This window comes from Sphaerodactylus townsendi, linkage group LG11 (genome assembly GCF_021028975.2).
Source record: "Sphaerodactylus townsendi isolate TG3544 linkage group LG11, MPM_Stown_v2.3, whole genome shotgun sequence".
NCBI lineage: Eukaryota > Metazoa > Chordata > Lepidosauria > Squamata > Sphaerodactylidae > Sphaerodactylus > Sphaerodactylus townsendi.
The window spans coordinates 54,365,590-54,392,995 of NC_059435.1; the positions used below are offsets into that span (position 1 = coordinate 54,365,590).

Below are 27,406 nucleotides of genomic sequence, written 5' to 3' on the forward strand. Positions count from 1 at the left end.
GGGGGGGGGTGGTTTGGGGTTGGGTGGGGGGGGGGGGTGGGGGGGGGGTGGGTGGGGGGGGGGGGTGGGGGGGGGGGGGGGGGGGGGGGGGGGGGGGTGGGGGGGGGGGGGGGTGGGGGGGGGGGGGGGTGGGGGGGGGGGGGGGTGGGGGGGGGGGGGGGCGGAAACGGCCTGTGTCATTTTGAATTAGCAATGTAATGTTAGGTGATGGCAGCTATGTCAATTTCATCTTGCATTAGAGATGACCTTAAAGCAAAGATACAATATATCCAGTTAGGCACATGTGAAATTGACAAGGGAAGTTGCTTTTGCAGGAAGGACTGCGACAGTAATGATCATGCATTACTGGAGATAAAATTTGGCAACAAAATGCGGTTCTTTGTTGGGAGGGTGTGGCGCTATGTGCTTTGTTGGGAGGGGGTGGTGCTATGGCGCTATGTGTTCCTTCAGGTAATGGTGTCTTCTTTTTTGGCTTTCGTTTTGGGGTGGTAGTTCTCAATAGTAAAAATGGAGGCTGAGACATTTTTGAACTGTTGCTTCAAAATGTAACTGCAGTAACACTAAAGTGCCTGCACAAAAAAAAAAAAAAACCTGGGAGGACTGTTGTTCACCATCATGGATTACATCCTACCACCATCAGGAATAATATATTTTCAGCAGTAGCATGTGGAATGATTTCACAGAAAACATTTTTAAGACACAAAGTTTAAAATCTGTGGTGAGCTGTCCATGCAGAAAAGACCATATAAAGGAATTACACATTGCTACCAATTTTCTTATAAAATAGTTTATTGAAACATTATTATGAAAACTGACATCCACAATTCCTTATAGATATTCTATTGTTACATGAACCCATGAAGTTTTCAGCATTCACAAACTGTAACATAAAAACATTTTAATAACGCATAAGACAGCCACATACAGTAAATGAGATGTATTTGTGAGACTGGTATTTGTTATAAAAGTTAAACATGAGAAGCCTTACAAATAGTCCATGGTGATCCGTTTTAATCAGCTTCCAAATGAGAAATCCACAGCAGAACGCTCACTGGGCAGCCCCCAACCATGTTGCATTTCAACGTTATCCAACCAAAACTGAGATTAATTTTGCAACCACGTGCACATTGAGACTGTTCCCCAGCAGACGGTAACACTGCTTCATGGTTACATTTCCAGGAAAATCTAAAATAAACACAGCTCATAGTGAAAAAAGCAAAAACCAGCCTACTGTTCATGGTCTTGATCGTAGGGACTTGGTGACATTTTTCTAAATGCAATGACTAGTTGTTATGTAAATGTTCCATTTTCTTGGTCTGCTCTAGAACATATTGGAGTTATTAGCAAAACTTACCTGAGTTGCAGTGAATACTGAACTAGGTCTAGTCTGCATCCACATACAGCCACTCTTGCCTCCTCTCACTCTGCTCAGCTTACAATAGAACCCTCCTCCAACACAAGGAGCATTCTTCACCAGAGGAAGGCTCCACTTCTGGAGGGAAGTGGTACAACCCATTATCTCTATAGTACCTGTCCCGTGAAGTATAAAAAAACCAGCATGCACTCCAATAAGGCACATTTTAGTTCATGGTTTGCAAATTAACGCTTTGTACAGGACTTGCTCCTCTAAAATGTAGAATGCTCCTTGCGCTGTTCACCATTCTTCTTTGTGGTTTGGCAAACAGAACCACTGTCTTTCTTTAAATATAATAAAACATAAAATTATTCTGTGTTCTGAGGGCTGAGGAGGGACTACACCCAATCAATTCCAAACTTAGCCACAAAGCTCCACAAGACCTCTTGCCTGCCAACAGAGTCTGCATAGTGAATTTTTTTTTTCCGTGTGGTTTTCAACTACGCCACTGAACCACCCACCTTAGCCCTTCTCTCTGTTCCTCTTGCTCTCTGACCTGTGGGGGAAAAAGCTTTCTAAATAATCTGATGTCACTCTTTTGAAAGCAAGCCACAGGTGCAAGCGCATCCTGGTCAATCCTAATGATGTTGTTTCAGCAATCTTAGGAGACCTATTAACATTGACTATGATAAAACAATTAGGATAGTTTATGGCTCCGTACGATAACTGCATCTGCTGCAACCAAAAGGAGGAAGCACTAATAAATCCATTCCTAATACCCAAAGAGAATATGAACTGTGATTATGGGCCACTTACATGCATTTTTAAATGTATTGGACAGTGGCCAGAAATTTACAGCTGCATCGACTATGGTTGCTATTTTTTCCACTCTGAATTTCAATCCAAAAAGCAAACACTCTAAACCTGAAGACCACCAGAAACAAGGAAAATGCACCAGCCTTGGATTGTAGAATGGTGGGAAAGAAATGCTTGAAATATACAAAGGTTATGTGATCTCTTTTCTCATAGACATTAGAAAACCTTTTGGCTTTTCCAGCTATATCTTAACATTAGGGTACATACCAAATTCAGGCGGAAACCCGTGAAGATTTGCTATTTCCCTTGGAGTAAAGTACCGCAGCTTAAGGGTTGACAGCTTCATAAGCTTCTCTTCCTCGGACAAAGTCTCAAACGATTTAAATACGGATTCAAGCTGTGGAAAATGGTCAAGATGACTGTTCAAGATGCACAATTATCTGTCCTTCCAGTAGCAAAGATGGGAAAGCGTCTCTAAGTAACTGACACAATGAAGCAGCCTGCACACAAGGGTAGAACTTCAGAATATTTGGGGGAAATCCAGCTTGCTGGGGGTAAAGTGAGGATGATTGTGGCGGGAAATAGTAAACGACCCTATAAACAAAGTCTGCCAAGTAAACATTGACGTGATGTCACCCCAAGGGTCATTAATGACCTGGTGCTTGCACAGGGGACTACCTTTAAATTTACCTACTCAAGGCAAGCAGAAAAATTGAGTTTTGTATATTCCTGCCCCCTTCCCCAGCACTGTGGTGGTGGAAATGCCATCAAGTCACAGCTGCTTTATGGCAACCCCACAGGGTTTCCAAGGCAAGAGATGTTCAGAGGTGGTTTGCCACTGCTTGTCTCCACATGGGCTGAGAGAGTTCGGAGAGAACTGTGACTGGCCCAAGGTCAGCCAGCAGGCCTCATGTGGAAGAGTGGGGAACTGAACCTAGTTCCAGAACCTAGAACCTCCAGAGTGCTGAAAGCCACACTGAGAGACAGAATAGTATAGTGGTTAAGAGCAGCACATTGTAACCTGGAGAACCAGGGTTGATTCCACACTCCTATACATGAAGCCCACTGGGTGACCTTAGGCCAGTCAAAGTTCTCTCAGAACTCTCTCAGTCCCACCTACCTCACAAGGTGTCTGTTGGGGGGAGAGGAAGGGAAGGAGTTTGTTAGTCACTTTGAGACTCCTTACAGTATATACTATACCACTATTTACTCCTCCAGTAGTAACCTGGTGGACCTTAAGTATGGTTTAGGGAGCATGCAAGGGAAAGGGGGTAGAATTAGCTTGCCCTCTGAGAGGTTTAGAGAGGATGATCTGGGTTAGAAAGAATTTTTCCAAAGACTTATTCTATCACAATTCTTGATTCCCTGTGAAATGTCAGAGCATACCATAATTTTCTTATCCAAATATGCCGCTTCAACAAATGATATGGGCTACAAGCCCTGAAATGCACACTAGAACAGAACTGAAGCTACCTCTGTTATAAGTCCATCTTGTTATGAGCTGGGGAGGGGTTCCAGTGACATCATAGGTCGTTTCCCCACTCACCTTTTGTTGTGCGGTAGTTGCGGCAAATAAACCGGGGGCCTGCTGCATTTCCCACTACCTGAGCGGCAGCAATGCAGCAACCCCAATTCTGCTGCTCTCCGTCCTCCTCAGCACGCGTCATTTCTCCCCCTGGATGGTTGAGCAACATTTCTTAAAACCCCGCAGAGACCGTGGGGGACAGCGAGGCAGTGGGGAAGCCAGGGGTCACTGCAGGTTTGAATTTCCCGCCGCACATGGTGACGTGAACCAATCAGGGAACTGCGGGGCGTGCGCGATACACATGCAGCATTTCCTTCCGCCATTTTTTACCAGGAAATCACGCGTCTGCACATCGCTTCAAGCGCACGCAGACACAGCTTATTTTCATTGTTCATTCAGAACATTCATTGTTCATTCAGAACATTCATCCCGTGAAATGGAGGAGAAAGGAAAGTGGGCACTTCCATGTTCCACAAATTTTCGCACTGCAGCTCAACAGCCAATCAGAAACCATTTTTTTAAAGGAAAAAAGGCATTGGTTCAATTTGCGATTATGACTGTGTGTGTCGACGTTTCGTCGACGATTTCAGGGGTTTTTTAAAACCAAGTTCCGCCCACAAACTGGCGCTCCAGCCAATCGGAACAGAGAAGTGCCCTGCCGATGACCACTGAATGCACAGTTGTGGGGAATGCTGCATGTCATGAAGCTCATAGCTGCCGTGAGGTTTACTACAGGGACAAGCTACGGTGGGGAGTCAGACCTCGCACTCAAAAGCACCGATTCAAAGGAGAGCGGTTTGGCTCAACATTATTTTTTAAAGTGGGGAAAGGACCATAGCCTCTGGAAGGACTTAAATAGCCCATATAAATGAAGCTAATCTCTTGTTTGAGCAAGGGAGTTTCCAAGTGTAACCTTGTGATCTAGCAGAGGGTTGCAAAACTCCCCAGCCTTTAAAACAATTATCCTTTAAGGATTTTGCACAGCTCCTTGAAAACAATGTGTTATGCCTAAGATTTGGGATGGGTGGGAGAAAAAAAGTTTTCATAAAAGGAATACCCATTCAACAAAAAGTTATTTTATCAAACATATAAATTCCAATATATGAATCAAAATTTGCAGAGAAATCAGTTGAGCTTTTTTTCTTTGCAGTTAATCTAGAACTAAGAAATCAAGCATTTCAGGAAATGTTGATCAAGTATTGGCTTTGCCGACATTTTCATCTTGACTCTACAAGTCTCACTCATCAAATGCCCACTGAATCTCGGTCCTCTGACTGGCTAACATGCATTGAGCAAAAAAATTAAGTCATTGATCTTTCTTTAGATTTGTTGAGCATGCTATAAGCAAGGGATGCATTTCAGACAATAAAACATAGACTTACAGTTATTGAATTTTAAACTCTCAATAGTGCAGCAAAAACAAACCCTGCTCTCCCCTGTGCTTAAAATCCCCTTTAAATATACGTTAGCTTGCTACCTACTTTCTACCAACTAAGTGTACTTAACCAATGCAGAGTGTTTTCACTTGCTAGATGCAATGTCTTGTCATCAGCAATTCTAACTGGGAAATTTTTTAAAAAAACCTTCCATATTTAGACAAGCAGTACCCATGGAATGAACGTTATTGAAACCATTTCTCATGTGTTCTTTTATTGTCTTTTCTATACAAACATTCAGACTAACCTTGTAAATCCTCACTTAGTAAATGCAAGTGGATTACTGGATTCTCTTAAATTTTTGAACAACTGCGTCCAGAAATAACTGCAAATGTTGCAAAAAATTTTATATCCCAGCTTCTGCACAATTTTATTATTCTGCCTTTAACTCAGTAATACCGTACGTAATTGAGTTTTTATTTTATTTTAGTTGTGTTGTATCCCACTCAATTTCTTATATGCATGATATGCCAATAAAGGTCTATCATATTGTATTGTATTGAAATCAAGCAGGACATAGATTTACAGCAGAGAGACAGATTCAGAAGCATCTCTTCAGCCTCTAAGATAAGCATGGCTGCACTGCCACGTGGTTCTAGTCTGTGGCCTGTTTGGCTCCGAAAGATTAAGGTTGCTAGGCATGGTAATGCAGGGCAACCAGAGGGAGATGAGGGAGGCTGGAACTTCTCCTGTTCTGGTGTCATCAAGCCAGGCCAGGATGGTGGTGTTGCCCTCTCTAGCATTTGCCCCAAACCCTATGGTTTAACAGTAGACGTTTGGCCAAAAGCAGAACATCACCCAACATGATTACATGTTTGGAGTTGCCATAGAAGCAACGTTATCATGCTGGGAAGACCAATTAGGCTCCCTACCTTTTTGCCATAGAATTTTCTCCACTGCCCAGCTGAGCAGTAACAAGCAACAGCAGGGGCTGGTGGGATGTCTCCCACCTTCAGCACGCAGCCATATTTTAAATACAGTGATACTGTGGTGTCTAATATTTCTTTAACAAATATCAAGCCAACAGAAGAGAGTTTTAAGGAGCTTTATTTGCAAAGAAAGGGGAGTCGCCTGCCTGGGTAGACTCCACCGAAACAGTATATTCGCAGCATGTTTATTTCCTTCTCCCCAATTCGCCTACCCTCTCTGTTCTCCCATTGGCTAAGGGTACTTAGAGTCACAACTTTCTGGTATGCCTATTCACATGTTCCTCCTTAATATGTGGCCCCCTCCCATATTCTTCCTGTATGTTCATTATAGTACAGTTTGTCATCAGAACAGGAGAAGTTAACATGCATTAGCCTATTAAGCATGGTCAATACGTACAATCTGACTCATCTCCTCATTCCTAGTAGAAAACGCATTTCTCGTTTATCACAATACTGAATACAGATATCAGACAGGAACACATCCAAACTTGTTTAAAGAGCCCTATTTTCATAGTAAAGGCCATAATCCTCTCCTTTTTTAAGATACAAGAAATCTAGCCCTTCACAGAACAGTTTTTTAAAAGGTTATTATGAACAGGCATAAAGGGGATTTTTAACAAAAAGTGGTTCCTAAAAATACCAGCAAGCCAGAAGGCTCTATTTCAAAATTAATAGGCTATGAGAGGAGTAGGATATTTTACTGTGTCCCTGAAGGTTCAGATTGAAAACAGTTCAGTGTGTTTATAGACTGGATCAATATTAGGCCTGTCAAAAAAGTCCAGACATAAAAAACATTCTTCGAATTCAGTCTTTGATCCTGAAAAAAATGGCCACTGTATGGTCTCACAAGACTGGGATAATGTCCTTGAAATGACTGCAACAGGCAATATGATAAAAACCAGAAATTATCACCACTCCGGCCCATGTAAAACTGCTGTCAGACCTTTCACCCAAGATATGAGGAAACTAATAGCTGAAATTAGTAACCTCTTTTTACAACTATGGAAGATTAACTATCGGTGGGCAGTTCTTCTTAAGTTAATAATTTTTCACCAAAGACCAAACACCATGCATTTCTGATGAGGGCTGGTTATTCGTTCAACCATGTTAATCCTCTAAAAATAATAGTATGGATTCCACAGTATAAATTATCTTGAATTTGCCCTGACTTTATTGCACAGCAATGCTAAAATCACTTTCCTGAGCAGAATTCTGAGCAGATGCATACATGACTTGGTGTTATTCATTTCACGTTTCTTATAGAAGTGCATTTACTCCTGTAAATATAATAATGGTCCATATCAGTCAGGGGAAACATAATCCTGGGTAATATGAGCCAGCATTATATTTAGAAGGGAAATTACAGTTCTACAAGAAACAGAAAAAGAATCACAATAAGCCACTAATACAATATTATTACATTGCATATTAACATGCAATTGAATGGCGGGTGTACATGGCTGTTTTGCTCTTTTTGATTGTTTGTGCCACTGTTCAAAGAAATACAACAGCAAATTTTATTTTTTATAGTTCATAAATAATTAACAAAAAACATGCAAAGCCCCATCATAATTTGACATTCTGAATCTGTTTTATCCTGCATTTTAAAAAGTCCTTGCACATTAGTAGGGACACAGAAATCAGAAGCAGAATCTAGGAGTATGTTTGTTATGGCAGTAACGTAACTTTCTGCAAAAACTCTCTGAAAAAAGTGAGACATCAAAGTCTTAAGATTTGATATGCTCATTTGCAAGGTCAGATGTGAGAAAGGCCATCCATTTTCCTTTCCTAATAGTCCACCTCTTGAATCACTTCTGTAAAAAGTCAAACTGATCTAGTTGGTTCTTCCTTTTAAAGAAGAACAAACTTTTAACAAACTTTGTTCATTTTAAACAAAAACAAAACTTCATGGGAATACTCTGTCCAGTATTTGCACACAAGAAGCCACAAAAATAAATTGTATCTTGATTTGACAATGAACATCTAGAGAACTTGCACTAGGACCAAAGGATATATTTAAAGACTGGGGGCTCTGGGAGCCAGGCTGGAAGAAAAATACTTAATTCAACTGAACTCAGTGAGGAAAGAAGGAAAAGGGGGCAGGTTTTATCCCTTCACCCTGAATTTCCTTAAATCCACTCTCTGCTTGAATGTAAATAGTACAAATAGTACAATAGTACAAATACCAGGATTCTACCTTCTGCTCCTGTGCATAGTCATAACATCAAATGTAGATGGATTCTAAGTTTAACTATGTAAACTTATTTCTGGAGATGATTTTCTCTTTATATACCCTAGCTAACCAACATTTCACTATTCAATACATGGTGCTAGCAGTAAATTCTGAGCTTAGGAATGCTAAAGTAAACACACATAGATATGCTCAGGTTGCAAACAAAGAAATGTGCATCGAAAGGTAATCAAAATACATACAAGGCCATTGTACCTGAACATCCTCTGCTGTCTGCAATACCGAGCCAGTTCCTTCTATATAGTGCCCATACCTTAAAAAAAAAAATCAATGGAGAGCCATACATCAAGATTCTTCTGAGATTTTCTGCATCAATGAGTGCAGAGGTTAAAACTGCTCACAAATGGCATACTAAAAGGCTCTGAACAGAACATTCTTATTTAATGAAACTAATCTGGGGACTTCAAGATTATCCAACGTGACCCATTTTTTTTTCCTCTTAGAGAGAAAAAAAACCAGTCTGGAACCTGATAGAGAAATCATTGAAGCTGACAGAGCCAGGAATTACTGCAGCTGTTGCTTTCTTCACCTTCACAGCTTTCTTCAGCCCAAGTGCCCAAAATGCTTTGAAAAGAGACTACAGTAAACTGAGTACAGAGGTTTTCTCTTATGAATTCCTTCTTCCGAACCTCAACCACATCTCACTCGCATTATAATTTGCAGTGATTCTGCAGCCAGGGTACAGGCTCCTGAAAGTACCATAAGGAGTCCTCATCATATACAGAAGGAGCATGACCATTGCAGAAAGCCAGATTCAATGATATACAGAAACAACCACTAGCAAAAGTCATACACCTTCATTCCAAAGTGCACAGATCCAATGAACTCTAATGGATTTTTATGAATTTTTGTAAGTATTTTCAACTCTGTTGAACATATTTGTTTTAGAAAGGACAGAAGGAAAAGTATACCCACCATAAATAATTAGAAACTAGTATTTTTAAAACAACAGGATCCTTCTTCTGGAGCCAATGTGAGTCACTGTGTAAACACAACTCAGCAGTCTCTTGAAGGGGGTCATTTCATGCTAATTATAGGGGAATCCAGAATCTAAGAAACAGGCTCTGCTTGATTACTATTGTACAAACTACAGGCTGGAAAGAGATACTTTGTGGGTAAAGATAGCAGAATGCAGTGACTAAACCTAAAAGTGTGCAACACAGTAACATTTCAAGGAAGCGAAAAGAAAGGAAGGAAATAGTTTGGTGGGCTAAAAGACTTGTTCTGCAGTGAACCGTTAGCATGTTTCCTTGGTAACAAGGAGGAACAAAACACTCAAATCTCAAGTACAGAAGGCTAACAGGGTGGCCAAGGTCAGCTACAGAGAGACAAAGAAAAACAAAACCCACTGAATTCCCGGCAGATTCAGAGACTGGGATAAAAGGAGCAGGGAAGAAGGTGGCTGGAAGTGATTGGGTCATGAGGGCCAAAAAAATTAATTAACCAGAGTCTGCATAGCTAAGCCATGACTTTGTTCTAAGGAACTGAAGACTAGGATGTGTGGAAAGGATGGACTAATAGTGAAAAACTTTTTCTCCAAGAAGAAGAGTATTGGAAAGCAAAATTAGGCTGAAGTTTTACTAAGGCAATTTTCTGAGACCCAGGTGAACCATCTGGTCCTTTATACGCATTTAGATGTGATGATGCAAAGCAGCTTGTGCCAAAGTGGTTAGAGATCCATAGCTAGCAATATATGATGCTGCTTTGATTTCTACAGTCTGAGAGCTCGATTTAGTAGAATGCGTGGTATTAATGAGGACTAAATGTATGTTAATGAAAAATATGAAAGCAACCCAGTGGTGGGATCCAAAAATTTTAGTAACAGGTTTCCATGGTGGTAGGATTCAAACTGTGGCGTAGGGGCAATGGGGCTGGGCGGGGCACAATGGGGTTGTGGCCAGGCATTCCGGGGGCAGGGCATTCCTGGGCAGGGCTGTGGCAAGGATGCAGCCGCTGCGCCGGTCCTTAGGCGGGAAACGAATGCACGCAGGTGCAGGCTGCAACGCACACCGGTGCACCTCCTGCTAGACTGCTTCAAGTTCTGCGCGCTACTGCTGAGAGGAGGACGTAACTAAGGCAAAAATCACGTGGCAAAATCACCAATTAGTAACCCCCTCTCAGCACACACAAATAATTAGTAACCTACTCTCGGGAACCTGTGAGAACCTGCTGGATCCCACCTCTGAAGCAACTCACAGAAAATATGCTTCAGCTTGGGGTCTATGTGCTTCTTTGCAAGCCATTCGTTAGCATGCTGTGGTAGTCTTGTCTCTGATCCTTCTATTCAGTCAGCCCTGATCTGGATAGCTGCACACTAGCCTGATCTTATCAGCTCTCACAAATGAAACAGGGTTGGCCCTGGTAAGTACTTGGATGGGCAACCTCCAAGGAATACCAGGATTGTCATGTAGAGGCAGGCAATCTTTTTATTTATTTGATTTAATATGCCACCCCTCCCCTTTTGAGCTTGGGGTGGCTTACAAAATTATATATAAAAATGTTTAAAATACCTAAAACATTAAAACATTCCAATAAATTACCATTATAATCATCTCAAGATGGCAATAGAACAAATGGCAAATCACCTCCAAAGTCTCTTTTCCGTAACTTGATGGCATCTCCTCAAAACATCTATTAAGTTGGAAAGCTAGCAGTTAATACGTTCCAGAAAATTTTGGCTTACTGTTTTTGAAATGTTGCCCACTTCAAGAAAGCGGATTCCTGGCTAACAGCTCCCCTGACGTGTTCTCTCAGAGAGGCTTACCCTTTTGTGAAGCATGTTGATCTCCTGCAAGCGGGTGTCACAATGTCTAGAAGGAAAGCGTAGCGTAATAAGGACTTTGGTGGTAGGAAATATTGACTCAGTCCTTCGCCGTCTTCCTGGAGGAAATCTTTTAGCATTCGAACAGAGACATCATTATCCTTTTGTTGCTTCCTTTCTAGTTCTTCAGCTGTTTCAAGCTTAAAGAGGATGTTCTCCTTCTGCCGGCACTGCTGCCTGTTATCTTTGGAACTAGAGCTTGCCTCTTTTGTAGGGACCGGGGAACCACTTTCTTCCAGCCTGGTAGCGTCTCTGGATGTCTCTGAAGCATTTGGCTCCAAGCTTGGGAAAACAGTCAGTATCTAACATTAAACAAAAATGTGAAAACAAGATTAGAGAATGCAAATTAGATTAGAGAATGCAGGGAAAGATTAGAGAATGCAGGGAATGCAAATGCAATTACAAATGTAAACGGACTGATACAATGCACTCAATCACACCTTTGCATAGCAAGTTCCACCCAAACACTTACTGATTGGTTCCCCACCCTGGGATATGGACAATATATACCCCACTAAACATTCCCTTCTCACTGGACACAATGTGTAACAGACTTCTCTCTGGGATACACCTCTGAAGATGCCAGCCACAGATGCAGGAGAAACGTTAGGAACAAGATCTACCAGATCATGGCCACACAGCCCAGAAAACCAACCACAACCAAGATTAGAGAAATCCACTAGTTCATTGTTTGATTGATCTTTCCAAGTGAATTACTGCCAACTTTTATTAACTGTTGTGTGATTTGATTCTGCAGTTTTACTTAGGTTTGGTTTTGATTATACTGATTAATTTTTTACATGCAAGCTCCTTTGATCCTTTTGTAAAAGTGACCTGGAAATGCTTTAAATAAATAAATAAAAACAGATTATGTGGTCATTACAGAAAGATAGCCTCACCTTATCCAGCGCATGAAAGGCAAAAGGTTCTGACTGAAGCCGTGCAATCAAGAAGTACCGCAACCTGGAGTTTGGAATGCCAAGCTGGAAGCAAAATCCCAGTGAATAATGAATGCATGAAAGAAAAATACATACTTTGTTTAAATATATGCTTTTGTTATAATTAAATTCTAACCCTGCTCATCTGAGCAGGGCAGGTACCTGTGCCACTGCTGTCAATCTTTAACATATCATGCACACAGACCCCATTCAAAAGAAAAAACCTACAGAATCAAACAACGGTTATCCTCCTAATAGTACAAATTCAAACCAGGGAAGTCAGAATGTAAACAGAACATCCTCAGCACCTACACAACTGGGGTTCTTCTCAGAATTAGGTTTCTTCAGCAAGACTGGAGAGGAGGGGAGACAGGTATTTATGGTCCAGAGGAGCCCTAAAATTCGGTATTTCGGGTTAAACAGTATTCGGTATATTCAGGTTAAATAGTATTGATACCCAGATCATAAAAATGTTAAAGCTGTAAGAAAATACACAATCAGTTTTGGAAATGCAGGAGTGTTTTACAATACAATCCTTTCTCCAACCTAAGCCCATTGACTTCAATGGACTTAGACCAGAGCATCCCTGCATAAGTCTGCATGTCATTCTTGTGGATCTTTCCAAAATATGAAGTCCTTTTTTTATGAGTTGTGGATGTACCTGAATTTGATGCCAACAAAAACCCCCTCTGCATTAATGCCGAAGCAAGGGAAAGAACAAGTGTGTCAGTGCTTCCTGATTCCCCCGTCTTTTCCATCTCCAGGGAAAGAAATCAAAAAAGTTCCTTTTCTAGTTGAAATAAACTTTGGCTCGGTCAGCTTTGACTGCAAGAAGCAATGAGAGACACAATCTACTCCTCAAAAAAATGTATGTATTTACAATACAATTTGGGCTTCACTGGTTTTTTTTAAAAAGCAGTACTAATACTCACGCAAGTTGGAGACAAGAGAAATTCTTGATGCGTAAATCCACACTTTCCTAGTGTTTGTATGAGTTCATCTCTGGGAAGACAAAAAAAAAGATGGAACTGTGGACTTCAGATGGGCAGGTGATTAGGCAGGTGGCTGTCTGAAACAATCCTGAATATGCTTTCACTAGAAAACTGTTACACTGTCAACTTTAATTTACAAATCATATATCTCAAGGGGATTGGTTCAACCTTACTTATTTCTCTTTACGTTCCAGTTATAACCACAGTGACATACTATTTGTACATAAGAATTAACCAGGAGTTCTCAGACTTGTGTACTCAATTGCCCCATGCATGGAATGGAGATTTCTGGTTTGGAACAAATTTCTGTTCCCTGCGTTAGCCAAATTGTGTAAAATGATAAACTGTACCCCCCACACACACTAGAAACCAAGATTCCAAACAACAGACGATCTGTACATATGAGTGGAATATGGAAGCCTGAAGATTTATCATCATGAACAAACAAGGCCATTGTTTTACCATTTCTGGAGATAAGGAAACAGAGTCTGGATGAAACCCAGCTGCACATCAGCAACAATAATTTAGAAATGTATTTAAAAAATAAATGTGGGTTCCCTTAGAAATCCATGGCTCAGAATAAATACAAACTTTTCTTATGGCTATTATGAACCTCAAATGAGAATTCATTCATTCGTTAGTAAAGCCCAAACACAGTTTGGCTTGGATCCTAAGAAGCATGAATGGAGTTGAACGAAAAGAGGACAACTCCCCCGCCCCTCACTGCAGGCCTCTGGGATTCCCACTCCCCAAAATTTGCTCCTGCAGGCCAGTGGACAGCACAGGAAGGAAATTGGAATTCTGTAGCAGGAGGGACAACAGGTGAAAATCTCCTTTCCCTCTTCCACAGATGGAAAAGCCTCTCTGCCAGAACAGCTGCCGTGGAATGGCTTTCAATTTAACAGCTGTTCTAATTAAGTATGACCCTTAGCCTTCTATTCTATTATACAGCAATGGAGCACCTTCCTTATGAGGAGAGGCTGCAGCGTTTGGGACTCTTTAGTTTGGAGAAGAGACGTCTGAGGGGGGGATATGATTGAAGTCTATAAAATTATGCATGGGATAGAAAATGTTGACAGAGAGAAATTTTTCTCTCTTTCTCACAATACTAGAACCAGGGGGCATTCATTGAAAATGCTGGGGGGAAGAATTAGGACTAATAAAAGGAAACACTTCTTCACGCAACGTGTGATTGGTGTTTGGAATATGCTGCCACAGGAGGTGGTGCTGGCCACTAACCTGGATAGCTTTAAAAGGGGCTTGGACAGATTTATGGAGGAGAAGTCGATCTCTGGCTACCAATCTTGATCCTTCTTGATTTGAGGTTGCAAATGCCTTAGAAGACCAGGTGCTCGGGAACAGCAGCAGCAGAAGGGCATTGCTTTCACCTCCTGCATGTGAGCTCCCAAAGGCACCTGGTGGGCCACTGCAAGTAACAGAGTGCTGGACTAGATGGACTCTGGTCTGATCCAGCAGGCTCTTTCTTATGTTCTTATGTTCTAATGTACAAGATTTAAAGCCAGTATTTCCACGCCATTTTTTCCACTGCAAACATCTGGGGTTTTTTTCAGTTTCAAAGTGCCCCCTTGCATCATTCTTCCCCCTTCCAGCCAACTTAATGGATTTCACCATACCTGGCTGTAGATGTTTCAAAGCCTTTGACGTTTTCTAAGAGTACATATTTTGGTAGTTTCGTAAGCCTGTGAATCAATATGTTTAGACTACAGTAAGAAAGCGTGAAGTACTGAATCAAAATAAATCACTCTGTTTATTATGGTTCTGTCTTTTAACAAAACTCTCCCTCCCCCCACCCCCCAACCCAAGCCCTCCCAGCAATACTAGAATCAAGAGATGCAGGTAAGTACTATGAAGGATTCAACCTTGGAGAAGTATACAAAACTAAAGAACAAAAAGACTGTCATTATGCGCCTTCCGGCGTCCAGACCCTGAAATTCTCTCTCATGTGCATACAAAACTCACAGATCCTCTTGAATTTTTTCTGTTGGAATTCAAATGCTTCTCCTCAAGAAACCTTTCTATATCAGCCAACCTTCTGCAGGAACACTTTTTGTAGCAGAAGTTTCGTGCATAGATAGGACATCGATAGTATATTTGTTCGACACATTGCATAAGTCATTGCTAACATTATTATAGGTAAGATGGAATAGTATTTCCTTTTCTGAATCCTGCAGCTCACATTCCATCATATAACAGTAGCTTCAACAGCCAAGCTTGGTTATTTACAAACACGCAAAAGAACTCAGCAGCATTATCTCAGCCAAACACAACCCTACTGGAGCTGGGGTAGCGCTTCAGAATGTGAGAAGTCAAATTCATTACTGAGGTCCTGCTTCCGTCAGGCATGTGACCAAGGAAGATTAGACACGTCTTATGGCACTTTCAGATAAAAGCCACTAAGCCAGACTTTTCTCAGAGTGAAAGAAAAAAAATCTTTGTGGTGCCTTGAGCAATGCTGGAAAAAGGTGTCATATTATACCACTAGGCAAGATAGCATGTTTCAGTTCCAGACAGTTTTGGCACAAAACAGTAGCAGAACAAGAAATGTTTCCTCTCTGAATACCTTTATTACCTCATTTGTAAAGATCAGATGCTGATGTTATAAAGAGAGATGAAGTAGGAAGAAGAGAAATGGAGAGGGAAGGGAAAAGAGAGAGAGAGAAAGAGAGAGGGGGGAGGGAGGGAGAGAGAGATAGAGAGAGAGAGAGGAGAAAAAAGAAAGAGGGGGAAGGGAGGGAGAAAACTCTAAGTGTTCTGATTATTTGCTAAAGCTGCAATCCCATGCATGCTTATTTTGGAAATTCACTAAAATAAATACTGTCAGAATCAAGGAAGTTCCCGAAATGGGTTTAATCCACCCAGTCCGCCTTTCTGTCTGAGTCCCAGTCAGAAAGGTGGACTGTAAATATTCGATCCCATGAGTTTCCATGTCACACATGACTACTGAATGACTACACCCCACTATGTCACATGAGTTTCCATGTCACATGACTACTCCATACCACCCCAGGCATACACGAAACAATAATACGTAATATAACCCTTTTAATTATATATATAACCAAAATATAGAATTATCTTTCCCCACTCCTGGAAGTCTGCTAGCATTCAACAGCAGTATGCCCTAATCTCATCCTGCTGCCAAGCCTCAAACAACAAACCCCTACATGTACACAATGTTGAAATAATCATCAGTAAATTATGTTTTGTTTTAAAATTAAAATAGCTTTATCTTGGGCCTATACTAATGATGAAATTATTCCAGTTTCTAAAGAAATTGCACACTCTCTTGGAGCATGTGCCATAAGGAACAGTGCTCAGAATAGCCACACGTAGCTTCTGTGACACTGACTGAGTACCAACAACCTACAGACATACAGCTATTATTTGTCTGGCATCCATACAATCTCATCCAGCTGTTGTGTAGTACAAGTCTCTTATAATGGGACAGATCTCTTTTTCCTATTAATCAAAACAACTGCCAGCATTGCGTGAACAGCTCGCTGTGGCTGGCTGTTTGATACACTATAAATATCTTATCAATATATTAAAGAATTATTCTAGAAGTTTCAGTTATTACCTTGGAAGAATATCAAGAATATAGAGGAAACTTCGAGTTCTGGGATCAGAGGTATCACCGTGTCGGCCAATTCTGACAGAGCAAAGAATTGAAGCAATAAGTGAAAGTCAGTGTAACTTTCATTACATTGAGATCCTTAATTCAATCCTATAAAAGGCTTCACACAAAGACTTGGATTCCCCCTGAAATTTCTGTGCAAGGCAGAACTTTAATTCACAGATTATAACTTCCCCATTTCCCAATGCTGTCTCAAATGCTGCTCCTGGAAAACAGAGGATCCCACCTAATAGGTGGGAAAGAAAAATGTCTGTTGTAGAAGTGGGGAATTGGCAAAAGTGGAACTTTTAAGAGAATCCAAGCCAAATATTAGGCATAAATCAAGGGTTAATCACATGTTCCATCTCAGGATTACACTTCATATGAAAGTGGGAGTAGAAAAATCCATTCACAGGTCCTCTTATCCGTATGAAAAGCAAGGGATAAGGATCCATTTTTTAAACAGAAAATTAAGAATGTGGGTAAGGGGAGATAAACTCTATCTTCTCTCCTTCATTAACTCAATTGCTTTAAATATTCACCAGCCATTACTGCATCTAGTATGGGTGCCAGTCAGACTTGGAGAAAACAGGCTGTGGGAATAAAGTGAGGTAAAACACAAGACAGACAGGGGCCCTTTCCCCACTTACTGTTTGCTGCACGCTACTGTCCCCAAATAGCGCGTTGTCCAGCGGCGCTCCCCACGAGTCCGAGCGGCGACAACGCAGCCGCCCCGACTCTGCGCTCTCACGTCCCCTCAGCACACGTCATTTCTGATGCTGAAGAAACGGCACCTTCTGACAGGGCAGTGGGGAACACGACCCCGCGGCGGAAATCGCTCGCGCTGAGAGTAGTGCGCCACAAACCGTAAGTGGGGAAAGGCCCAGGGTGTAACTCAGCCTCTCCCAGATGGTCCATTATCTGTTAAAAATAGACCCCAAATCCCTACTTTAAACCCCCCGCACATGTAACAATTCGCATTCGTATGAGGGCCCCTACACCGAGCCACCAGTGGATTTAGCTTTGTTTTGCCTTGTTTAAAGTTCTGCAGCTTTCAGTTGAATCTTTCCAATTTAAACAAAATGTAGTTTTTTTAATTAAACAGAATGTACCGGTAAGTCTAATGCAATGAATAGGAGTTTCCAAAATCCTTAAGCTATTCCAGTATTCTCCCCCCACAACATATACTGTATTATATCTACTTAATGTTAAGTTTTGTATTATGTTACTTCATGCATTTTAAAACAGTATAAAAAACGGAATGACAGTAAGAGTCAAACTACAATATATCACACCTTGAATACTTGATGCTCTAAAATGTAGTAAAGTATCTTTTTCCTTAAAAAGAAAAAAAACAAAGGCATTTGAAACCAGTACCTTGTAAAAGGTTGACAAGGAGGGCTCATCAAAATCATATCGAATGATAATCTGTCAAATTCCTTCAGTGATATCCCCTGAAAAAGAAAGTGACAAATGAGGCATTTTCTTTTATGAGCATGACAGAGTTTATCCTTGTTTCAGAGCTGTAAATCACTTTGTTCACATATTCCATTGTATGCACCATCTTAGCTCTAAAAGCTTTTAAATTCCAGGTATTTATCACAATGTCATTTTCCAACACCCACAATGTTCTTTGCAGATTTGCACTCATACTTCTGACCTGCCCAAGGGTCAGGCACCATGCAGATGCCAGCAGGAATGTGCCTCTTGTTCACTGATCATTTTAACAGAGAACAGCATCAGTTCCTAGTGTTTTCAACAAGATTAACTGGAGAAGTCAACCCAAAAAACTGGAAAATACTTCTCAGCATCATGAGGGCCACAGCCCTCGGTTTGCAAAATCACAGAAACTAAGCAGGGGCAGTACTGGAAGGGAAGGGACCACCAAGGAAATCTCTGCAGAGAAAGGCAGTGACAAACCACCTTTGCTTCTCACTTGCCTTGAAAGCCGCTTCCTGGGGTGGCCATAGGTTGGCTGAGATTTGAGGGCCCTTTACACACACAAAGGCCCCTTCCGCACAGGCAAAATAATGCATTTTCAAACCACTTTCACAACTGTTTGCAAGTGGATTTTGCCATTCCGCACAGCTTCAAAGAGCACTGAAAGCAGTTTGAAAGTGCATTATTCTGCATGTGCGGAATGAGCCAAAGTGCTCTGAAAACTTCAAAAGTGGTTTGAGATGCTCACTGCCCAATAAGACAAAGTTAAGAAAAATCCTAAAAGTTGTCAAACATAAACAGTTTTTACAATTTTTTTACTTTGCCTTTTTGAGCCGCGGGTATCACAAACCACTTCTGAAGCTTTCAGACATAAAGCTCACCAAATTGCTACACTAGTTAATGAAACGCAAACAAAAGGGGAAAATTCAGACATCTTTTTCACTGAACATGTACAGGTACATCTATACACTCATTAGAACAAGACAAAAAGATTTTGCAGGGTAATTACTCACCTCAATTGTCTTGGACCACAGAGAGGTGGTGGGAAAATTGTGCTTGTAAACTTCATTTGCCACTGTATTCACATCAATAGCTACAACAACTTCTGCAGGTATACCACTTGCTACAAATTCAAAGGAAAGATTTTGTTTAAAAGTCCACTGTTTTTAGTACACCTGGTTTTTAAAAATAATTTAGCTTACTAGAAAGCCCTTAAAATCAATTGCACCAACCCAGCTCTTGAAATAAAGCTGCCCATTATCTGTTTTAGCTAACCTCTAACTTGAACATTTGCTACAACTGCAACGTTCAAGTAAACTCCATTTTCAACTAGTTCCACACTATTCCAGTTATCTACTGAAGTCCAAGGTGCTTGGAGCTTCTGTGGTCACTACAACACAACAAGTCACAATTGCTGTAGTTTAACAACCTGGAAACCAAACATGCCTCTTTGAAAGCTGGGCCCCTTTACCACTTGTCTCTGTGCAATCAGCAATATTGTCCTTGAACTTGAGTCACTAACACCACAACCCTAAGTTTTACATGCCATACTTGAAAGGGTGTAACTCTGTTTGTTTGTTTGTTTACATTTGTAACCTGCCCTCCCCCAAAGGGCTCAGGGCAGCATACAACATCGCAAACAGATACAACACCAATTCATAAAACACAACTCAGTAACAATTTCAGAATAACTCAAATAACAGAAGGCAACAGACCCACCACCCTCCCACTGCGTCCATGGGAGGCTGAGGCAATAGATGGAATATGTACAATCACCCCACCTGGCCAGGTAGAAATGCTTGGGTGAACAGAGCTGTTTTGCAGGCTCTGTGAAAATCCTGTAAATCTTGAAGGGCCCTAACTTCCTTAGGAAACCTGTTCCATCAAATGGGGGCCATGGCCGTAAAAGTCCTGGCCCTCATAGAGGCCAGCTGGATGTTTTTAGGGCCGGGGATCTCTAACAGGCACTCCTCTGATGAGTGGAGGTACCTGACAGGACAGTATGGGGAGACAGGGTCCCTCAGGTATTCAGGTCCGAGACCACTCATTTCCTTAAATGTTAAAACCAATACTTTGAACATGATCTGGAACTCAATCGGCAGCCAGTGAAGGTGGTACGGGACCAGTGCAATCCGATCCCGGCTGGATGCTCCAGTAAGGAGTCTGACAATATTGTAATGCAGGGGTGTGTGGTGACTGCTGGAAGGTCTGCAGAAAGGTCAGCACAGTAACCTGGATAGCTTTAAAAGGGGCTTGGACAGATTTATGCAGGAGAAGTCGATTTATGGCTACCAATCTTGATCCTCCTTTATCTGAGATTGCAAATGCCTTAACAGACCAGGTGATCGGGAGCAACAGCCACAGAAGGCCATTGCGTTCACATCCTGCATGTGAGCTCCCAAAGGCACCTGGTGGGCCACTGCGAGTAGCAGAGAGCTGGATTAGATGGACTTTGGTCTGATCCAGCTGGCTTGTTCTTATGTTCTTAACCTTGTGTCTGAATAAGTTTTATCTCAAACTTCCAGCCCACTTACAGGGATAGAATGATACACTAGAATAGTAATAAGAATCCAGCACTTCTGCAGTGCCCCTGCAAAGGTTCAAGATACCTCACAGATAATATAATCCTTACAGCAAACTTGCAAAGTAAACTCATACAGGGAAGCGGGCTGAGAGAAAGTGGCTTGATTACATGTCATATATTCAATCTATGGTAGAAGGAAGATTTTAACCAGAGATTTTGATCTGTCTAGCATACTCTTATCCCACCCTTTCTCCAAGGTGCTCAGTGCAGTATACTTGGTTATCTCACTTCCCCATTTTATCCTCCCAACAACTCAGAGAGGTAGGCCAGACAAGGTCCACGCAGCAAGAATATACTACTGACTTTTCCAATACAGAACAATTATTTAATTACGAACAGGATCAAAGCAGGTGATCCAATTTAATAACAGTTTCTTTTGAAAAGTCTGCTTCAATAAATATTTGTAAAATAAGTGAACTGCCTCACCTTCCTAAGATTCCAACAACTGTACTTTGTGCCACTGTTAATCACATGTATACATCTTGCTCTGCTACAAGGTTGACAAACACCTGAGATAAGAAGTCAGGTAAGTTAATACTGACATCTAGTGTGGGGTAATAAAGCAGCTTCAGCAGATCAGCTCACAACTAAGGCTTAGAACAGATCCAAGACATTGGGAAAGTCACCATAGGATCTTTCCAGCATCCTTTAAAATGAAATTACAGTTTCATGAAGCTCCAATCTACATCAGGATCAGGGGAGGAGGTTTCAACAGTGCCTTCCCCTGCAAGTTCTGCAAACTGAAATCAAGACCCTATAGCTGTTACAAGGCATTAGAGGGGGAAAATGTGGAAAGAACTTTTTTTCTCTTAAAGGATTAATAACTGGGAGAGGCGAATAGTACAATCAAGCACAGGCAGAAGAATTCATTCCCATCTCCGCTCTCTAGTTTTACCTTAAGAAGCAAAGGCAGTTGCACAATAGATATCTAATAGCAGCTACAGATGTGTTGTAGCATAATATTCATACCAGGGAGGAGGCAGATATTTGTATATATACTGCTCATGTTTTAATGGCTATTGTTTGACTGTCAACCAGCTGATCCTGACAATTTCTCCTACAAGTGCTTTGAAAAACACACAGATTTGCTCTGTTGCTTTCCCCCTAACAAGCCAGTTAACAGCTCAATATCAGATGATTTAGTTATCATACGGGATATTTGGACGGCATCTAATGAACATCACGTGGTGTTTTGGTGGCAGGAATTACAATGCGGTCATTCTGCTCAGCCAGGGCATTTTTAAAACTAAATTCCAGGCTCCAGCAGATTCCAGGGGAGTGGAGAAACTGACTAACTGGGTTCAAACAGCTCCTGTCAATTCGTTCAAAATATCCACTTCACAAAAACACACAGGCCCTCCTGTCCCTGTCAAATGGAAATATAAAGAAGGTGGTTTTTTAAAGTTTAAATTAGGAAAGGGCATTAAAGTGATTTACTGAACCACACTGCAAATAAGGGACAATTTTATTTTACAATAGGTTTAATTTTTTTCAAAAAAATACGTTTTGATATAACAATATTATAATATGGAGGTTTATGCTACCTTCCCACACTGTTGTGGGCATTCTCTTCCTCCTGACTATATAATATTTCCTCTGGTCCATTTCACACACAGCATCAACTTCACACTTCACAAACACAGAATCAATACACTTCACACAAATTTCTCACACAGCATCAGAGAAAGGGAGGGAGAGCGCGCACAATTTTATGGTCTAACTTACAAAATATGAATTTTATGTGGTTAAAGAAATAAAATAAATTTAGATTTGATAAGGAAAGACAGTATCACTCGCCTTTCATTCCCCCTCCCCCAAAATAAAAACAAGGGGAAGAAATTTTTCCTCTGGTTCCAGGGCTTCAAATTTTTAAGAAATGTTATCTCTCTATTCCCAGATGTGTTCAAAAGAAGCATGTGTGCTCAATACGTACAAGCTATAAAACTTCTGTGATAACAGAACACCCCAATCCCACTAGTCTCCTTCTTAATTCAACATATATCTCCCACAGAGACCAATATGCAAATGAAGCTCGTGTTAGTTGACATGTAAATTTCAATTGGCATTTAACTCTCCAAGTGTCCCTAGAATCAACCAACAAAAGTAAGAGACTAAGGATACAGATATCTCCACACAACCCCACTTAGTCAGAATACAAAAAGATCCATTTGAGAGCATTCCACCGAGGCAGCCTTCGTCGGCGCCATCTTGGGTTGGAATCATTGAGTCTGTCATCTGCACCTCTATAACTGTGTGGTTTGGTTCTGCAACCCAACAAGATCGACACAGACTTCAGAGAATAATCAGAACTGCAGAAAAAACAATTACTGCTAACCTGCCTTCCATTGGAGGGACCACTCTTGCTTATTACTGCCACTGGTCCAAAAAAAAAAAGGGCTGTGAAAATATTTACTGACCCCTCGCATCCTGGACATAAACTGTTTCAACTCTTACCCTCTAAACGTCGCTACAGAGGCACTGCACACCAAGACAACTAGACATAAGAACAGTTTTTTCACGAATGCCATCACTCTGTTAAACAAGGAAGTCCCTCGATAATGGGAAAGTATTTATTGTATATTTATTATATAACGACTGCACTACTTTTTTCATCATTCCTATTACCCATCTCCTCCCAATTATGACTGTATGACTATAGCCTGTGCTGACATTTCATTTTATTTTATGATTTTACATTTTATGTTTTTATTACTATTGATTGTTTCCTGATTGCTTACTAGACCTATATGACAATCATTAAGTGCTGTACCTTATGATTCTTGACAAATGTATTTTCTTTTATGTACACTGAGAGCATATGCACCGGAGACAAATTCCTTGTGTGTCCAATCACACTTGGCCAATAAAGATTCTATTCTATTCTATTCTATTCTACAAAAAGATCCTAGCCTTTGTGTTTGTGTAACCAATTCATTTGATGAAAACTGAAAAGAGGAGAAATGTAAATTATGTCTTCCACAAACACGGCACCAATTGTTAAGCAATTATTTCCCATCCAAGTTTCAGAAATGAACAGCATTTTATCCCTGTATTCTGGGATGCTGTAGCTACTTAGACACAAAGGTACAGATCTTACAATTAAACTTCTCCTCCCTTTAGGAGTCAATTCTTCAAGAGAGCTGCTTGTTCAGTATATTAGGTACATATTCTGCACATTGAGACTGCAATCCCGTGAAGGTAATTCCCATAGAATTCCATAGTCCATCCTTATTATTATTATTATTAATAGTCACAGGGAATAAGAGAAGGAAAGTAGAAGCTAACTTTTATCTCTCCCCTCCCCACATTTGTTTCGAACAGCCTTCTCACTGCTTTTTATGGTTTTCATTGGACAAAAGGGAACTAATAGTTTTTTCCCTTACTTCAAAGCAGTCATATTATAAACTAGTGCCCTCATATTGGAAATATTTCCATTAGGTCTTTAAAAAATTTTTGCTGTAAAATTAGAACAATTAGAAAGCACACTAACGGTGCAATCCTAAACACAGTCACATCCTTCTAAACTCCCTGATTTCAATGGATTCAGTAGGGACTCTTTGCCCTGACCTAAATGGTCCAAGCTATCCTGATCTCATCAGATCTTGCAAGCTTAAGCAGGGTTAACTCAGGTTAGTAATTGAATAGGAGACCACCAAGGGAGCCTAGTGTCCTTATACCAAGGCAGGCACTGACAAACCATCTCTGTCTCTTGCCTTGGAAACCCTGTAGGATTACGGTAAGTCGACTGCAACTTGACCAGTAATTCTGCTCGTAATTATATTCTCAGTTCTATCTTCCTTCAACCTTTTAGGGAAGATAAAAACAGATGAACACAGCTACTGTACTGTAAAATCCAATAGGGAATGCTGGGGGGGGGGGGGAGGAGAGCTTCCCCACACACTCACATATCCACAGACGTCACTTCTCTGGACATGGATCTGGAGAAGTCAGCCATATAGACTGCATAGCTCTCACAGAGCAGTCTCTTTTAAATTGTGCAAAATCAGCAGGAGTCACTGACATGACTACTCCACACAGCCAGACACCTTAATCAGAATCAGTGGGAAGTACTGGTTCTCTGTGTTATGAAGGGAACAGGAATCCAAACAATTTAAACAGCAAATGCCAGAAAGTATCAAAAGAAAAATTGCCACTTTTTTCTGTAGGAGTTGCTGCCCCTTTAATAGCTGCCTCAGAAGCAGAAATCACACAAGAAACCTTTCCCCATTACTGAATATTCAAGAACAGGTACAGGATGTTTATAAATGCTTTCATAGTACTCTGAAAATAAACTGGAGAACTGGCAACAGGTTATTACCGTAACCCATTTCCTCCCAGGAATCTGAGGCAGTATAAATAATTATCCTTCCATTTCTTCTTTACAACCTGGTGAGTAGGTTAGGCTGTGAGGAGCAAGCAGACTAGCCCAAAATTATCTAGTTGGCTTAACAGATAGCAGATTTGAAGCCTTCTCTGCCCATCCCTAATCCAATTAATTTGGTAACTCTTACAAGGTAGGCCACCACTATTAATCTGCTTATTTTTAACCAGTTGCTGAAAGTGAGAGTAACCTGCCTAAGGAAAGAATATATGAGATGTTCCCCCCTTCCTCCCAAATTTCTGCATTTCCTGTTGGATTCTACAGTTTAATAGCTCTGTCCATCTGTTTTTATCTCCCCTAAAAGGCTGAAGGAAGATAGAATGAAAAATATAAACAAAGTTGGGGGTGCAAAGTGCTGTCAAAGCGCAGCAGACTGACCCTGCTGGGGTTTTCAAGGCAAGAAACAAACAGAGATGTTTTGTCAGATTTGGCTTCTGAATAGCAACCCTGGACTCCCTTGGTGGTCTCCCATTCAAGTACTAACCTGGACTAACCCTGTTTAAGCTTCCAAGATCTGATGAGATCATGGTAGCCAGGGCCATCCAAGTCAGACCAAAGAGACCCTTCAGAATCCATTGACGTCAGTGGCTTTAGAAGGATGTGACTGTGTTCAGGATTGCACTGTGAATATGTTTTCCAGTTTCCATGGTCCTGAAACTGAGAGTAAAGGCAGCAGGACACACGAAGTTTCCTTACGCGGAGTCTGGCAATTGACCCATCAATTGTCTAATCTGATTGGTAGCAAATCACTGGGTCAGGGGTCTTTCCCTTCACCTATCACACATTATTTTCTTAAGTGATGAATGCCATGGATTGCACTTGGGGGCTCTCCCTGCCACCCCCACCACGGGAAGGGAATGGGAGAAGCATAGGGTTGCCAGATTCAGGTTGGAGAACTTCGGGGGTCAAGCCTGAGGAGGCCATGCCTCCAAAGCATCCATTTTCTCCATGGTAGCTGATTTCTACAGTCTGGAGAGGGGGTGCAATTCTGAGGGAGCCCCAGGTCCCACCAGGAGGCTGGCATCCCTAACAGAGACACTCTAGCGCTGAGTCACACTATGGCCCCTTCCGCACATGTAGAATAATGCACTTTCAATCCACTTTCATAATTGTTTGCATGTGGATTTTGCTATTCCGCACAGTAAAATCCAACTGAAAAAGTGGATTGAAAGTGCATTATTCTGCATCTGCGGAAGGGGCCCATGTGAGTTTGTGATTAAATCCGACTCGGGGATTTATCCAGGAAAGCACGTCAGCCGTTTGCAACCCGACAGCAGCCCCATCCAGGAGACAACCTTCGTCTCCATGGCAGCGGCGGCGTCTTCCCAAGTTATGTCTCCTCCCCTTTCCCGGAATCAGCGAGGCGCACGAACTGTTGCTGGAAAAGCGCTACGTGCATGGAGGGACAAGGTACCTTGCAGCGCCTGGTGCATCCCCCCGATGCCGCTATAAAGCTCCAGCACTCGCAACTGCTCCATTTTCTCCAGCCACAAGCGGTGCCATCAGGCCAACTCCTCCGGCAGCCGCACTTAGCAAGCCACACTTTGTTCCGGCCTTCTTTGGTTCCCACCGACGAACCAGTTTTCTCGGCTCTGGCGCCCCATTTTCTCCAGCGTAATACCCAGAAGCCAACGCCATGCACTGCCTAGTTTTAGCACCAACCGAAGCAACCCAAACTCCGGTGCATGTTTTCGAGTTTTCCAGAACTCTTACTCAGGCTGCATTGAAAGAAAAGAAAAACAAACCGAAGTTGCCGGTCTACTGGCTTTATTTTCGTGGGCTCCAATAAAAGGCAATACTGACCCTGACAGACAAATACTGTCGGCCAGTATAAGGCAGGTTTGTGTGCATTTTTTCACCAAGTTCGTTTCCATCCCGGTGCTTTCCCCGAGTTCAGTGCGGGCAGTTTCTTCACTCTGCTCCTTTGCAGCCTACTAGATCTTTGCTGCTCCTCACCGCGAGGGCGCTCCGCCATGGTCGTTCAAGTGTTCATTAGATACATTTAGGAATACCGCCCCTCCCCTCCGCAATTGCTGTGTCTCAAGCAGCTGCATGACCATCATCCGAAGCGGTCTCCGTCTCATTCCTGCAGGCTGGCGTGGGAGGCGCTTTTTCCATCATGCCCTGAAACAGCTTTTCTCTTCCCTTCCCCCACTTTGTATGTTTTGCACGACTTAGCCAAAAGATGAATTCTAAAGGGGTTGAAAGCTTGCTCGCTCAGTGCTCACTGCTTCATGCAAGCTGCCTCTTCTCAATATGTTACATCCAAACATATTTAGAACAGGGAGCGTGAGATCTTACTGCC

General features: G+C 41.7%; 1 protein-coding gene across 8 annotated transcripts; it reads right to left on the bottom strand.

Moving 5' to 3' along the window:
* Positions 1-771: 771 nt before the first annotated feature.
* Positions 772-27,102, bottom strand: TRDMT1 (tRNA aspartic acid methyltransferase 1). 8 transcript variants are annotated; one of them, XM_048511305.1, is made up of 11 exons: positions 26,516-27,102; positions 19,150-19,259; positions 18,074-18,150; positions 16,661-16,732; positions 14,697-14,762; positions 13,003-13,072; positions 12,032-12,115; positions 11,076-11,434; positions 8,507-8,564; positions 2,438-2,567; positions 772-2,278 (listed from the first exon to the last, which is right to left on the bottom strand). In XM_048511305.1, exons 1-11 carry the CDS (start codon positions 26,577-26,579, stop codon positions 2,127-2,129), a joined length of 1,242 nt encoding a protein of 413 aa, XP_048367262.1. In that variant the 5' UTR covers positions 26,580-27,102; the 3' UTR covers positions 772-2,126. The 8 variants fall into 8 exon arrangements, 6 of the variants coding, with proteins under 6 accessions (XP_048367262.1, XP_048367263.1, XP_048367264.1 ...); XM_048511306.1 differs by having other exon boundaries at positions 772-1,185; positions 26,516-27,101; XR_007245778.1 differs by lacking the exon at positions 8,507-8,564 and having other exon boundaries at positions 772-1,185.
* Between the last annotated feature and the right edge of the window lie 304 nt (positions 27,103-27,406).